General features: G+C 54.3%; 1 protein-coding gene across 1 annotated transcript in view; it reads left to right on the top strand.

The window, feature by feature from the left end:
* LOC144676988 (guanylate-binding protein 1-like) overlaps positions 1–11685 on the top strand; it is a 27786-nt gene extending 16101 nt beyond the window's left edge. Inside the window, exons 9-11 of the mRNA XM_078537254.1 lie at positions 2573–2785; positions 4918–5020; positions 9983–11685. Coding sequence (XP_078393380.1) covers positions 2573–2785; positions 4918–5020; positions 9983–10323 — 657 coding nt within the window. The 3' untranslated portion in view covers positions 10324–11685. The remainder of the gene's footprint in view (positions 1–2572; positions 2786–4917; positions 5021–9982) is intronic.
* Positions 11686–12709: the final 1024 nt, after the last annotated feature.

Here is a 12709-nt window from a genome sequence, read left to right as displayed (position 1 = left end):
CAGATATCTCCCTGAGAGAGAGAGAGGGGACTGAGAGACACCAGTCAGTGTACAGATATCTCCCTGAGAGAAAGAGAGGGGACTGAGAGACACCAGTCAGTGTACAGATATCTCCCTGAGAGAGTGGGGACTGAGGGACACCAGTCAGTGTACAGATATCTCCCTGAGAGAGAGAGGGGACTGAGAGACACCAGTCAGTGTACAGATATCTCCCTGAGAGAGAGGCGACTGAGAGACACCAGTCAGTGTACAGATATCTCCCTGAGAGAGGCGACTGAGAGACACCAGTCAGTGTACAGATATCTCCCTGAGAGAGAGAGGGGACTGAGAGACACCAGTCAGTGTACAGATATCTCCCTGAGAGAAAGAGAGGGGACTGAGAGACACCAGTCAGTGGACAGATATCTCCCTGAGAGAGAGAGAGGGGACTGAGAGACACCAGTCAGTGGACAGATATCTCCCTGAGAGAGAGAGAGGGACTGAGAGACACCAGTCAGTGTACAGATATCTCCCTGAGAGAGAGAGAGGGGACTGAGAGACACCAGTCAGTGTACAGATATCTCCCTGAGAGAGAGGGGACTGAGAGACACCAGTCAGTGTACAGATATCTCCCTGAGAGAGAGAGGGGACTGAGAGACACCAGTCAGTGTACAGATATCTCCCTGAAAGAGAGAGAGGGGACTGAGAGACACCAGTCAGTGGACAGATATCTCCCTGCGAGAGAGAGAGGACTGAGAGACACCAGTCAGTGTACAGATATCACCCTGAGAGAGAGGGGGGACTGAGAGACACCAGTCAGTGGACAGATATCTCCGTGAGAGAGAGGGGGGACTGAGAGACACCAGTCAGTGTACAGATATCTCCCTGAGAGAGACAGAGGGACTGAGAGACACCAGTCAGTGTACAGATATCTCCCTGAGAGAGAGAGAGGGGACTGAGAGACACCAGTCAGTGTACAGATATCTCCCTGAGAGAGAGAGGGGACTGAGAGACACCAGTCAGTGTACAGATATCTCCCTGAGAGAGAGAGGGGACTGAGAGACACCAGTCAGTGTACAGATATCTCCCTGAGAGAGAGAGAGGGGACTGAGAGACACCAGTCAGTGTACAGATATCTCCCTGAAAGAGATAGAGGACTGAGAGACACCAGTCAGTGTACAGATATCTCCCTGAGAGAGAGGGGGGACTGAGAGACACCAGTCAGTGTACAGATATCTCCCTGAGTGAGAGAGAGGGGACTGAGAGACACCAGTCAGTGTACAGATATCTCCCTGAGAGAGAGAGAGGGGACTGAGAGACACCAGTCAGTGTACAGATATCTCCCTGAGAGAGAGAGGGGACTGAGAGACACCAGTCAGTGTACAGATATCTCCCTGAGAGAGAGGGGACTGAGAGACACCAGTCAGTGTACAGATATCTCCCTGAGAGAGAGAGGGGACTGAGAGACACCAGTCAGTGTACAGATATCTCCCTGAGAGAGAGAGGGGACTGAGAGACACCAGTCAGTGTATAGATATCTCCCTGAGAGAGAGAGAGAGAGGGGACTGAGAGACACCAGTCAGTGTACAGATATCTCCCTGAGAGAGAGAGAGGGACTGAGAGACACCAGTCAGTGTACAGATATCTCCCTGAGAGAGAGAGGGGGACTGAGAGACACCAGTCAGTGTACAGATATCTCCCTGAGAGAGAGAGAGGGGACTGAGAGACACCAGTCAGTGTACAGATATCTCCCTGAGAGAGAGAGGGGACTGAGAGACACCAGTCATTGTACAGATATCTCCCTGAGAGAGAGAGGACTGAGAGACACCAGTCAGTGTACAGATATCTCCCTGAGAGAGAGAGGGACTGAGAGACACCAGTCAGTGTACAGATATCTCCCTGAGAGAGAGAGGGGACTGAGAGACACCAGTCAGTGTACATATATCTCCCTGAGAGAGAGAGAGGACTGAGCGACACCAGTCAGTGTACAGATATCTCCCTGAGAGAGAGAGGGGACTGAGAGACACCAGTCAGTGTACAGATATCTCCCTGGGAGAGAGAGTGGATTGAGAGACACCAGTCAGTGTACAGATATCTCCCTGAGAGAGAGGGACTGAGAGACACCAGTCATTGTACAGATATCTCCCTGAGAGAGAGAGGGACTGAGAGACACCAGTCAGTGTACAGATATCTCCCTGAGAGAGAGAGGGGACTGAGAGACACCAGTCAGTGTACAGATATCTCCCTGAGAGAGAGAGAGGGGACTGAGAGACACCAGTCAGTGTACAGATATCTCCCTGAGAGAGAGAGGGGACTGAGAGACACCAGTCAGTGTACAGATATCTTCCTGAGAGAGAGAGGGACTGAGAGACACCAGTCAGTGTACAGATATCTCCCTGAGAGAGAGAGGGGACTGGGAGACACCAGTCAGTGTACAGATATCTCCCTGAGAGAGAGAGGGGACTGAGAGACACCAGTCAGTGTACAGATATCTCCCTGAGAGAGAGGGAGGCTCTGAGAGACAGCAGCCAGGGTACAGATGTCTCCCTGTGTTCCTCCCTCTTCCTGATCCCGTGTGGCTCTCCGATTTCAGGAGCTCCTACAATCCCGTTATGAGTCCGAGCTGTCCAGGATCGGAGTTCAGTCGGGAGCCCATTGTGAGGAGCTTCTGTCGTCAGCCATGGGTTCCATCCTGGACAACCTGAATTCGGGCCATTATCTAAGACCTGGGGGATATCGCGATCTGGAGATTCACCTTGAGGAAGGCATCAGCAAATACAACATGGGGACCGTGGAGGAGGTCAAGGCGAGTGCTCGAATGAACTCTCCCCTGCTCTCTCTTTCTCTTTTCCGCGTTTTCTCGTTCACTCCTTCCCTCCCTCCCTCCTTCTCTCCCTAATCTCTTGGAACTCTCTACCGCAGAAGCCTTGTCGATGAGTATGTTGAGGAAGGAAATAGATTCCTGGACACCAAAGGCATCAAGGGGATTGGGGAGAGAGCGGGAGTACGGAGTTCAGACAGAGGATGAGCCGCGATCGCATTGAATGGCGGAGCAGACTCGAAGGGCCGAATGGCCTACTCCTGCTCCCATTCTCTAAGTTCCTATGTTTATTTGTCTGAGTGCTGGGCGTTACCCAATTTGCTTCCCATTCCCCTCCTCTTGTTGCTTTCTCCCACCTGTCTCGTTCGTTCTTATGCGTACAGGTTAAGGGAGAAGGGAGGGATTGTTAGTGTCCCATTTAGTGGGGAGAGCGTACGTGGGTTTGTGGGAAGGGGATTAAATGGGTGGGGAGAGTCAGTGATAGGGGGAGAGTGTACATGGGGGTGTGGGTGGGGATTAAATGGGTGGGTAGAGTCAGTGAGAGGGGGAGAGTGTACATGGGGGTGTGGGAGGGGATTAAATGGGTGGGTAGAGTCAGTGATAGGGGGAGAGTGTACATGGGGGTGTGGGAGGGGATTAAATGGGTGGGTAGAGTCAGTGATAGGGGGAGAGTGTACATGGGGGTGTGGGAGGGGATTAAATGGGTGGGTAGAGTCAGTGATAGGGGGAGAGTGAACATGGGGGTGTGGGAGGGGGATTAAATGGTTGGGGAAAGCCCGAGAGAGGTTCTTACTGAATCCGAATGTTGATGGAGTCTCCCTGGTCAATGGCCGGAGATCTGCGTCCGGTTGACCCGGGTTACTTCACGACCATTAGCTGATCGGAGTGAAGGTTTTAGTCCCCCGCTGGAGTTCTGTAGAGGCTCCGGGAGGGCGCACCTGGAGTATTGTGGGCCCTTGCGTCCTCCTCCTCTTAGGGGAGGTGTCACTCACGATTAGAGAGAGCGCGTCGGAGGCTCAGGGAAGGGATCCCTGGGAGAGGGAGGGACTGTCCGAGGGAGGAGAGACGAGAGAGGCCAGAGGTTGTGGGGGGAGAGGTGCCGGGATTGCTGGAGGCAGCAGACACATCGCTTCAGCCTTGCGTGAGCTAAACTGCGCAGGCCTTTCCCAGCCTCACATCTCAGCGCCGCCAAACACGCGTCACCCCTGACCTTCCAAATCGCGTCCCCGACACCCAATCACCGGGCAAGGAAACGAAAAGGTTTTATCTCAACCCTCGGGCCCAGAGGCTGGGAATCCTGCGGAGAGTAACTCACCTCCTGACTCCCCCCCCAAAGCCTGTCCACCATCGACAAGGCACAAGTCTGGAGTGTGATGGGACACTCCCCACTTGCCTGGATGAGTGCGGCTCCCACAACACTCAAGAAGCTCGACACCGTCCGGGACAAAGCAGCCCCCCCGCTCGATCGGCACCCCATCCACAAACATTCACTCCCTCCACCACCACCGACGCACGGGGGCAGCAGTGTGTGTACCATCTACAAGATGCACTGCAGCAACTCGCCAAGGCTCCTTCGACAGCGCCGCCCAAACCCACGACCTCTACCGTCTAGAAGGACGAGGGCAGCAGACACATGGGGAACACCACCACCTGGAAGTTCCCCTCCGAGCCCCTCACCCATCCCGACTTGGAAATATATCGGCCGTTCCTTCACTGTCGCTGGGGTCCAAATCCTGGAACTCCCTCCCTAACAGCGCCGTGGGTGTACCTACACCACACAGGGGACAAAATCCTGGAACTCCCTCCCTAACAGCGCCGTAGGTGTACCTACACCACACAGGGGACAAAATCCTGGAACTCCCTCCCTAACAGCGCCGTGGGTGTACCTACACCACACAGGGGACAAAATCCTGGAACTCCCTCCCTAACAGCGCCGTGGGTGTACCTACACCACATGGGGACTGCAGCGGCTCACCCACCACCTTCTCAAGGGGGCAATAAACGCCAGCATTGCCTCCCGACCCCTCAGCTCAGAGTCTGCCTCTCGCCTCCCCCCCGGCGCGCTGAGGGCCTGGCTACGCGACGAGGTCTGATTGGATGTTTCCCACCCGACGCAGGGCGCGGAGGCCCTGGAGGAGTTCCTGACCAAGGTGAAGCCTCGCCTGGCCGAAGTGCAGAAGGTGGACAGCGTGCTGCACGACGGGGAAAAGGAAGTGTTCGGTGAGAGAGGGTGACGCGCGTGGGTGTCTAGGGCGAAGACGTGCAGGACCTCTGGGAGACTGGGGTGGGGGCTGTGGGCTGAGGTTGGGGTGGTCGTGTAGGGGCTCCTGGTCCCAGTAATCCAGAAGGCCAGAGGATGAACCAGAGACATGGGCTCAAATCCCAATGTAGCGAGCGACGAAATTAAAACTCAGTTCAAGGAATCGGAATTAAAGCCTCGACTCGTTTATCAACGATGTAGAAATGTGAGGGAACGAAATCTGCCGTCCTTATCCTGCTCTGGCCTACACATGACTCCAGGCCCACAGCCCTGCGTTGCCTATGAAGTCCCCTAGCAAGTGGTACCAGCCCACTACCAGGTCCTGGTTCCGGAAGATGCCTCGCGATCACCTCCTCCCAAGGGGCAGTTCGCAGTTTGCGCACTCTCCCAGGACAGGTACAGCACGGGGTTAGAGACAGAGTAAAGCTCCCTCTACACCGTCCCCATCAAACACTCCCAGGACAGGTACAGCACGGGGTTAGATACAGAGTAAAGCTCCCTCTACACCGTCCCCATCAAACACTCCCAGGACAGGTACAGCACGGGGTTAGATACAGAGTAAAGCTCCCTCTACACCGTCCCCATCAAACACTCCCAGGGCAGGTACAGCACGGGGTTAGATACAGAGTAAAGCTCCCTCTACACCGTCCCCATCAAACGCTCCCAGGGCAGGTACAGCACGGGGTTAGATACAGAGTAAAGCTCCCTCTACACCGTCCCCATCAAACACTCCCAGGACAGGGACAGCACAGGGTTAGATACAGAGTAAAGCTCCCTCTACACTGTCCCCATCAAACACTCCCAGGACAGGTACAGCATGGGGTTAGATACAGAGTAAAGCTCCCTCTACACCGTCCCCATCAAACACTCCCAGGACAGGTACAGCACGGGGTTAGATACAGAGTAAAGCTCCCTCTACACCGTCCCCATCAAACACTCCCAGGACAGGTACTGCACGGGGTTAGATACAGAGTAAAGCTCCCTCTACACCGTCCCCCATCAAACTCTCCCAGGACAGGTACTGCACGGGGTTAGATACAGAGTAAAGCTCCCTCTACACCGTCCCCATCAAACACTCCCAGGACAGGTACAGCATGGGGTTAGATACAGAGTAAAGCTCCCTCTACACCTTCCCCCATCAAACACTCCCAGGACAGGTACAGCACGGGGTTAGATACAGAGTAAAGCTCCCTCTACACCGTCCCCATCAAACACTCCCAGGACAGGTACAGCACGGGGTTAGATACAGAGTAAAGCTCCCTCTACACTGTCCCCATCAAACACTCCCAGGACAGGTACAGCATGGGGTTAGATACAGAGTAAAGCTCCCTCTACACTGTCCCCATCAAACACTCCCAGGACAGGTACAGCACGGGGTTAGATACAGAGTAAAGCTCCCTCTACACTGTCCCCATCAAACACTCCCAGGACAGGTACAGCACGGGGTTACATACAGAGTAAAGCTCCCTCTACACCGTCCCCCATCAAACACTCCCAGGACAGGTACAGCACGGGGTTAGATACAGAGTAAAGCTCCCTCTACACTGTCCCCATCAAACACTCCCAGGACAGGTACAGCACGGGGTTAGATACAGAGTAAAGCTCCCTCTACACCGTCCCCATCAAACACTCCCCAGGACAGGTACAGCACGGGGTTAGATACAGAGTAAAGCTCCCTCTACACCGTCCCCCATCAAACACTCCCAGGACAGGTACAGCACGGGGTTAGATACAGAGTAAAGCTCCCTCTACACCGTCCCCATCAAACACTCCCAGGACAGGTACAGCACGGGGTTAGATACAGAGTAAAGCTCCCTCTACACCGTCCCCATCAAACACTCCCAGGACAGGTACAGCACGGGGTTAGATACAGAGTAAAGCTCCCTCTACACTGTCCCCATCAAACACTCCCCAGGACAGGTACAGCACGGGGTTAGATACAGAGTAAAGCTCCCTCTACACTGTCCCCATCAAACACTCCCAGGACAGGTACAGCACGGGGTTAGATACAGAGTAAAGCTCCCTCTACACTGTCCCCATCAAACACTCCCCAGGACAGGTACAGCACGGGGTTAGATACAGAGTAAAGCTTCCTCTACACCGTCCCCATCAAACACTCCCAGGGCAGGTACAGCACGGGGTTAGATACAGAGTAAAGCTCCCTCTACACCTTCCCCCATCAAACACTCCCAGGACAGGTACAGCACGGGGTTAGATACAGAGTAAAGCTCCCTCTACACCTTCCCCCATCAAACACTCCCAGGACAGGTACAGCACGGGGTTAGATACAGAGTAAAGCTCCCTCTACACCGTCCCCATCAAACACTCCCAGGACAGGTACAGCACGGGGTTAGATACAGAGTAAAGCTCCCTCTACACCGTCCCCATCAAACACTCCCAGGACAGGTACAGCACGGGGTTAGATACAGAGTAAAGCTCCCTCTACACCTTCCCCCATCAAACACTCCCAGGACAGGTACAGCACGGGGTTAGATACAGAGTAAAGCTCCCTCTACACCGTCCCCATCAAACACTCCCAGGACAGGTACAGCACGGGGTTAGATACAGAGTAAAGCTCCCTCTACACCGTCCCCATCAAACACTCCCAGGACAGGTACTGCACGGGGTTAGATACAGAGTAAAGCTCCCTCTACACCGTCCCCCATCAAACTCTCCCAGGACAGGTACTGCACGGGGTTAGATACAGAGTAAAGCTCCCTCTACACCGTCCCCATCAAACACTCCCAGGACAGGTACAGCACGGGGTTAGATACAGAGTAAAGCTCCCTCTACACCTTCCCCCATCAAACACTCCCAGGACAGGTACAGCACGGGGTTAGATACAGAGTAAAGCTCCCTCTACACCGTCCCCATCAAACACTCCCAGGACAGGTACAGCACGGGGTTAGATACAGAGTAAAGCTCCCTCTACACTGTCCCCATCAAACACTCCCAGGACAGGTACAGCATGGGGTTAGATACAGAGTAAAGCTCCCTCTACACTGTCCCCATCAAACACTCCCAGGACAGGTACAGCACGGGGTTAGATACAGAGTAAAGCTCCCTCTACACTGTCCCCATCAAACACTCCCCAGGACAGGTACAGCACGGGGTTAGATACAGAGTAAAGCTTCCTCTACACCGTCCCCATCAAACACTCCCAGGGCAGGTACAGCACGGGGTTAGATACAGAGTAAAGCTCCCTCTACACCTTCCCCCATCAAACACTCCCAGGACAGGTACAGCACGGGGTTAGATACAGAGTAAAGCTCCTCTACACCTTCCCCCATCAAACACTCCCAGGACAGGTACAGCACGGGGTTAGATACAGAGTAAAGCTCCCTCTACACCGTCCCCATCAAACACTCCCAGGACAGGTACAGCATGGGGTTAGATACAGAGTAAAGCTCCCTCTACACCGTCCCCATCAAACGCTCCCAGGACAGGTACAGCACGGGGTTAGATACAGAGTAAAGCTCCCTCTACACTGTCCCCATCAAACACTCCCAGGACAGGTACAGCACGGGGTTAGATACAGAGTAAAGCTCCCTCTACACTGTCCCCATCAAACACTCCCAGGACAGGTACAGCACGGGGTTAGATACAGAGTAAAGCTCCCTCTACACCTTCCCCCATCAAACACTCCCAGGGCAGGTACAGCACGGGGTTAGATACAGAGTAAAGCTCCCTCTACACTGTCCCCATCAAACACTCCCCAGGACAGGTACAGCACGGGGTTAGATACAGAGTAAAGCTCCCTCTACACTGTCCCCATCAAACACTCCCCAGGACAGGTACAGCACGGGGTTAGATACAGAGTAAAGCTCCCTCTACACCGTCCCCATCAAACACTCCCAGGACAGGTACAGCACGGGGTTAGATACAGAGTAAAGCTCCCTCTACACCTTCCCCCATCAAACACTCCCAGGGCAGGTACAGCACGGGGTTAGATACAGAGTAAAGCTCCCTCTACACTGTCAACATCAAACACTCCCAGGACAGGTACAGCACGGGGTTAGATACAGAGTAAAGCTCCCTCTACACTGTCCCCATCAAACACTCCCAGGACAGATACAGCACGGGGTTAGATACAGAGTAAAGCTTCCTCTATACCGTCCCCATCAAACACTCCCAGGACAGGTACAGCATGGGGTTAGATACAGAATAAAGCTCCCTCTACACTGTCCCCATCAAACACTCCCAGGGCAGGTACAGCACGGGGTTAGATACAGAGTAAAGCTCCCTCTACACCTTCCCCCATCAAACACTCCCAGGGCAGGTACAGCACGGGGTTAGATACAGAGTAAAGCTCCCTCTACACCGTCCCCATCAAACACTCCCAGGACAGGTACAGCACGGGGTTAGATACAGAGTAAAGCTCCCTCTACACCGTCCCCATCAAACACTCCCAGGACAGGTACAGCACGGGGTTAGATACAGAGTAAAGCTCCCTCTACACCGTCCCCATCAAACACTCCCAGGACAGGTACAGCACGGGGTTAGATACAGAGTAAAGCTCCCTCTACACTGTCCCCATCAAACACTCCCAGGACAGGTACAGCACGGGGTTAGATACAGAGTAAAGCTCCCTCTACACCTTCCCCCATCAAACACTCCCCAGGACAGGTACAGCACGGGGTTAGATACAGAGTAAAGCTCCCTCTACACCGTCCCCATCAAACACTCCCAGGACAGGGACAACACGGGGTTAGATACAGAGTAAAGCTCCCTCTACACTGTCCCCATCAAACACTCCCCAGGACAGGTACAGCACGGGGTTAGATACAGAGTAAAGCTCCCTCTACACCGTCCCCATCAAACACTCCCAGGACAGGGACAGCCCGGGGTTAGACACAGAGTGAAGCTCCCATCCGCGCCGCCCCCCGGTGTCGAATAACCCTCGCTTGTAATTCTTTTCGAAGCCCTGAAGGAAGAACTGGCCAAGCTGCAGGAGGAGAGGGAGGTCCAGGAGCAGCGCCGGCAGGAGGGCCGGCGGGCCGGGAAGGAGGACCTGCTGAGGCAGCTGGAGGGCAAGTTCGAGGAGGAGAAGGAGATGGCGGTGGCCCAGCAGACGGAGGTGATCGGCCACAAGCGGCGGGAGGGGGGCCGGTACCAGGCCGAGGGCTCGGAGAAGGACTCCAAGCGGTTCGACAAGGAGCGGCAGGAGTACGAGAGGGCCCGGGAGAGGACAATGGGTCTGACTTTCTTGGATTACGTCCACAGGGCCGTCAACTGGCTAGGCCGGGCCTTGGGCCTCATTTGATTGGCGTCGGCGGGACAGTCCGAAATCTTGTGCCACCCCCACCCACCACCGCTATCCCGGCCCGTGAGCTCAGGCCTCTGTCCAAGCGACACCCCATCCCGCCGCCCCCACCCCCCTCACCCAACAGCCCTCCCCCCATCCCCTGGACAGATCAGGAAGTCCCAGGCTTCACTTTGGGCCTAGTGTGGAACAGGCCAACCTTTCGCCTCCCGATAATGATTCGGTTCCCTCTCGAAAGCCTCGATTGACCCTCCCTCCCTCCCTCACACTCTCAGGCAGCGCGTTCCAGACCCTAACCCCCTCGATTGACCCTCCCTCCCCCCACACTCTCAGACAGCGCGTTCCAGACCCTAACCCCCTCGCTGCGTGAAAAAGTTCCTCCTCGTGTCTCCGTCGCTCCTTTTACCCACCGCCTTCAATCCGTGTCCCTCTGCTTCTCGATCCTTCCCCCAATGGGAACAGTTTCTCCCGATCCACTCCGCCCCAGATCCCCTCGTGATTTTGAACACCTCGATCAAATCTCCTCTCCACCTTCTCTTCTCCGAGGAGAACAGCCCCAACTTCTTCAATCCATCCACGGAACTGAAGTTCCTCATCCCTGGAACCATTCTCGTGAATCTTTTCCGCACTCTCTCTCTCTCTCTGTCTCTGCCTCTGTCTCTCTCTGTCTCTCTCTGTCTCTCTCTCTGTGTCTCTCTCTCTCTCTCTCTCCCTCTCTCCAATTCCTTCACATCCTTCCTAAAGTGCGGAGCCCAGAACTGGACACAATTACTCCAGCTGAGGCTGAACGAGTGTCTTATGCAAATTCAACATAACCTCCTTGCTCTTGTACTCTACACCCCTATGAATAAAGCCCAGGATACTGTCTGCTTTACTAACCGCTCTCTCAACCGGTCCTGCCCCCTTCAATGATTTATACACATTTACCCCCAGATCCCTCTCCTCCTGCCCTCCACCTTAAGAATTGTCCCCTTTATTTTATACCGTCTCTCCACGTTCTTCCAGCCAAAATGAATCACTTCGCACTCCTCTGTGTTAAACTGTATCTGCCGCTTGTCCGCCCACCCCACCGACCTGTCTATGTCCTTTTGAGTTTTAGCCCTGTCCTCCTCACAGGAATCAACACTTCCAAGTTTGGCACCCGCGCAGTCGGTCTGGGGCCGAGCACTCTCCCCGCGGCCCTCTACCCCCAGACCAACACAGAGTAGGCGAGGGCCAGGCTGCATTTCGGGCCTAGTGCCATGAGAAATATATTTCGAAGGCGCCATATTGGAAAGTGCAGCCTCCGTGAAGTGAATGGAGGCAATTTTGATGTATTCAGGGGCACAGTCCCTTTAAGGAAATAAAGTGGTTGCGTAAAAAGATGAATGTGTGGTCTGATTCCTTCCTCTGAACACTGGGAGACAGCCGTCCGCTTGTGGTAAAGAGAGATTTACTCTGTATCTAACCCCGTGCTGTACCTGTCCTGGGAGTGTTTGATGAGGACAGTGTAGAGGGAGCTTTACTCTGTATCTAACCCCGTGCTGTACCTGTCCTGGGAGTGTTTGATGGGGACGGTGTAGAGGGAGCTTTACTCTGTATCTAACCCCGTGCTGTACCTGTCCTGGGAGTGTTTGATGGGGACAGTGTAGAGGGAGCTTTACTCTGTATCTAACCCCGTGCTGTACCTGTCCTGGGAGTGTTTGATGGGGGACGGTGTAGAGGGAGCTTTACTCTGTATCTAACCCCGTGCTGTACCTGTCCTGGGAGTGTTTGATGGGGACGGTGTAGAGGGAGCTTTACTCTGTATCTAACCCCGTGCTGTACCTGTCCTGGGAGTGTTTGATGGGGGACGGTGTAGAGGGAGCTTTACTCTGTGTCACTGTGTCAACACATGGAGGGTGTGCAAAGGTGTTTTATTTTTGAGGTGAACATTTTCTAATTCTCCCCACTCGCAAATAATTTCTCCGAAAGACCTGGGGGATGTAGCTGTCTGCAGCCTTCCTGTCGCTTAGAGGAGATGTGGAGGAACGAGGGATTGATCTAGATCACGATAGAGAGATGGAAGGTGGAGAGAGAGAGAGAGAGAGAGGGAGAGGGAGAGAGGTGGAACAATGGAGAGAATGTGGAAGAAATAACAGGCGACGGAGAAGGGAGCGCGCTCATGAGAGGGGGGGACGATGGAAGGAAGACTGACGAAGCAAATGCGATGGATGGAGACGGATGGAGAGAACGAGAGAGTAAACGAGTACGTTTCTACCCCAGCGCCGCTCAGCGCCTCTGGATGGTTTCAGCGCACTGTCGCGTTGGATGAAAGGGTTCACTTGAAATGCAGCCGCTGTTGTAATTCAGGGGCAGCAGCTCACCTGCGCACAGCAAGATCCCACAAACTGCACTTTGATAACCT

Source organism: Cetorhinus maximus, unplaced genomic scaffold (assembly GCF_964194155.1).
Source record: "Cetorhinus maximus unplaced genomic scaffold, sCetMax3.hap1.1 HAP1_SCAFFOLD_2105, whole genome shotgun sequence".
Taxonomy (NCBI): domain Eukaryota; kingdom Metazoa; phylum Chordata; class Chondrichthyes; order Lamniformes; family Cetorhinidae; genus Cetorhinus; species Cetorhinus maximus.
This window is presented reverse-complemented; position numbering and strand designations above follow the sequence as displayed.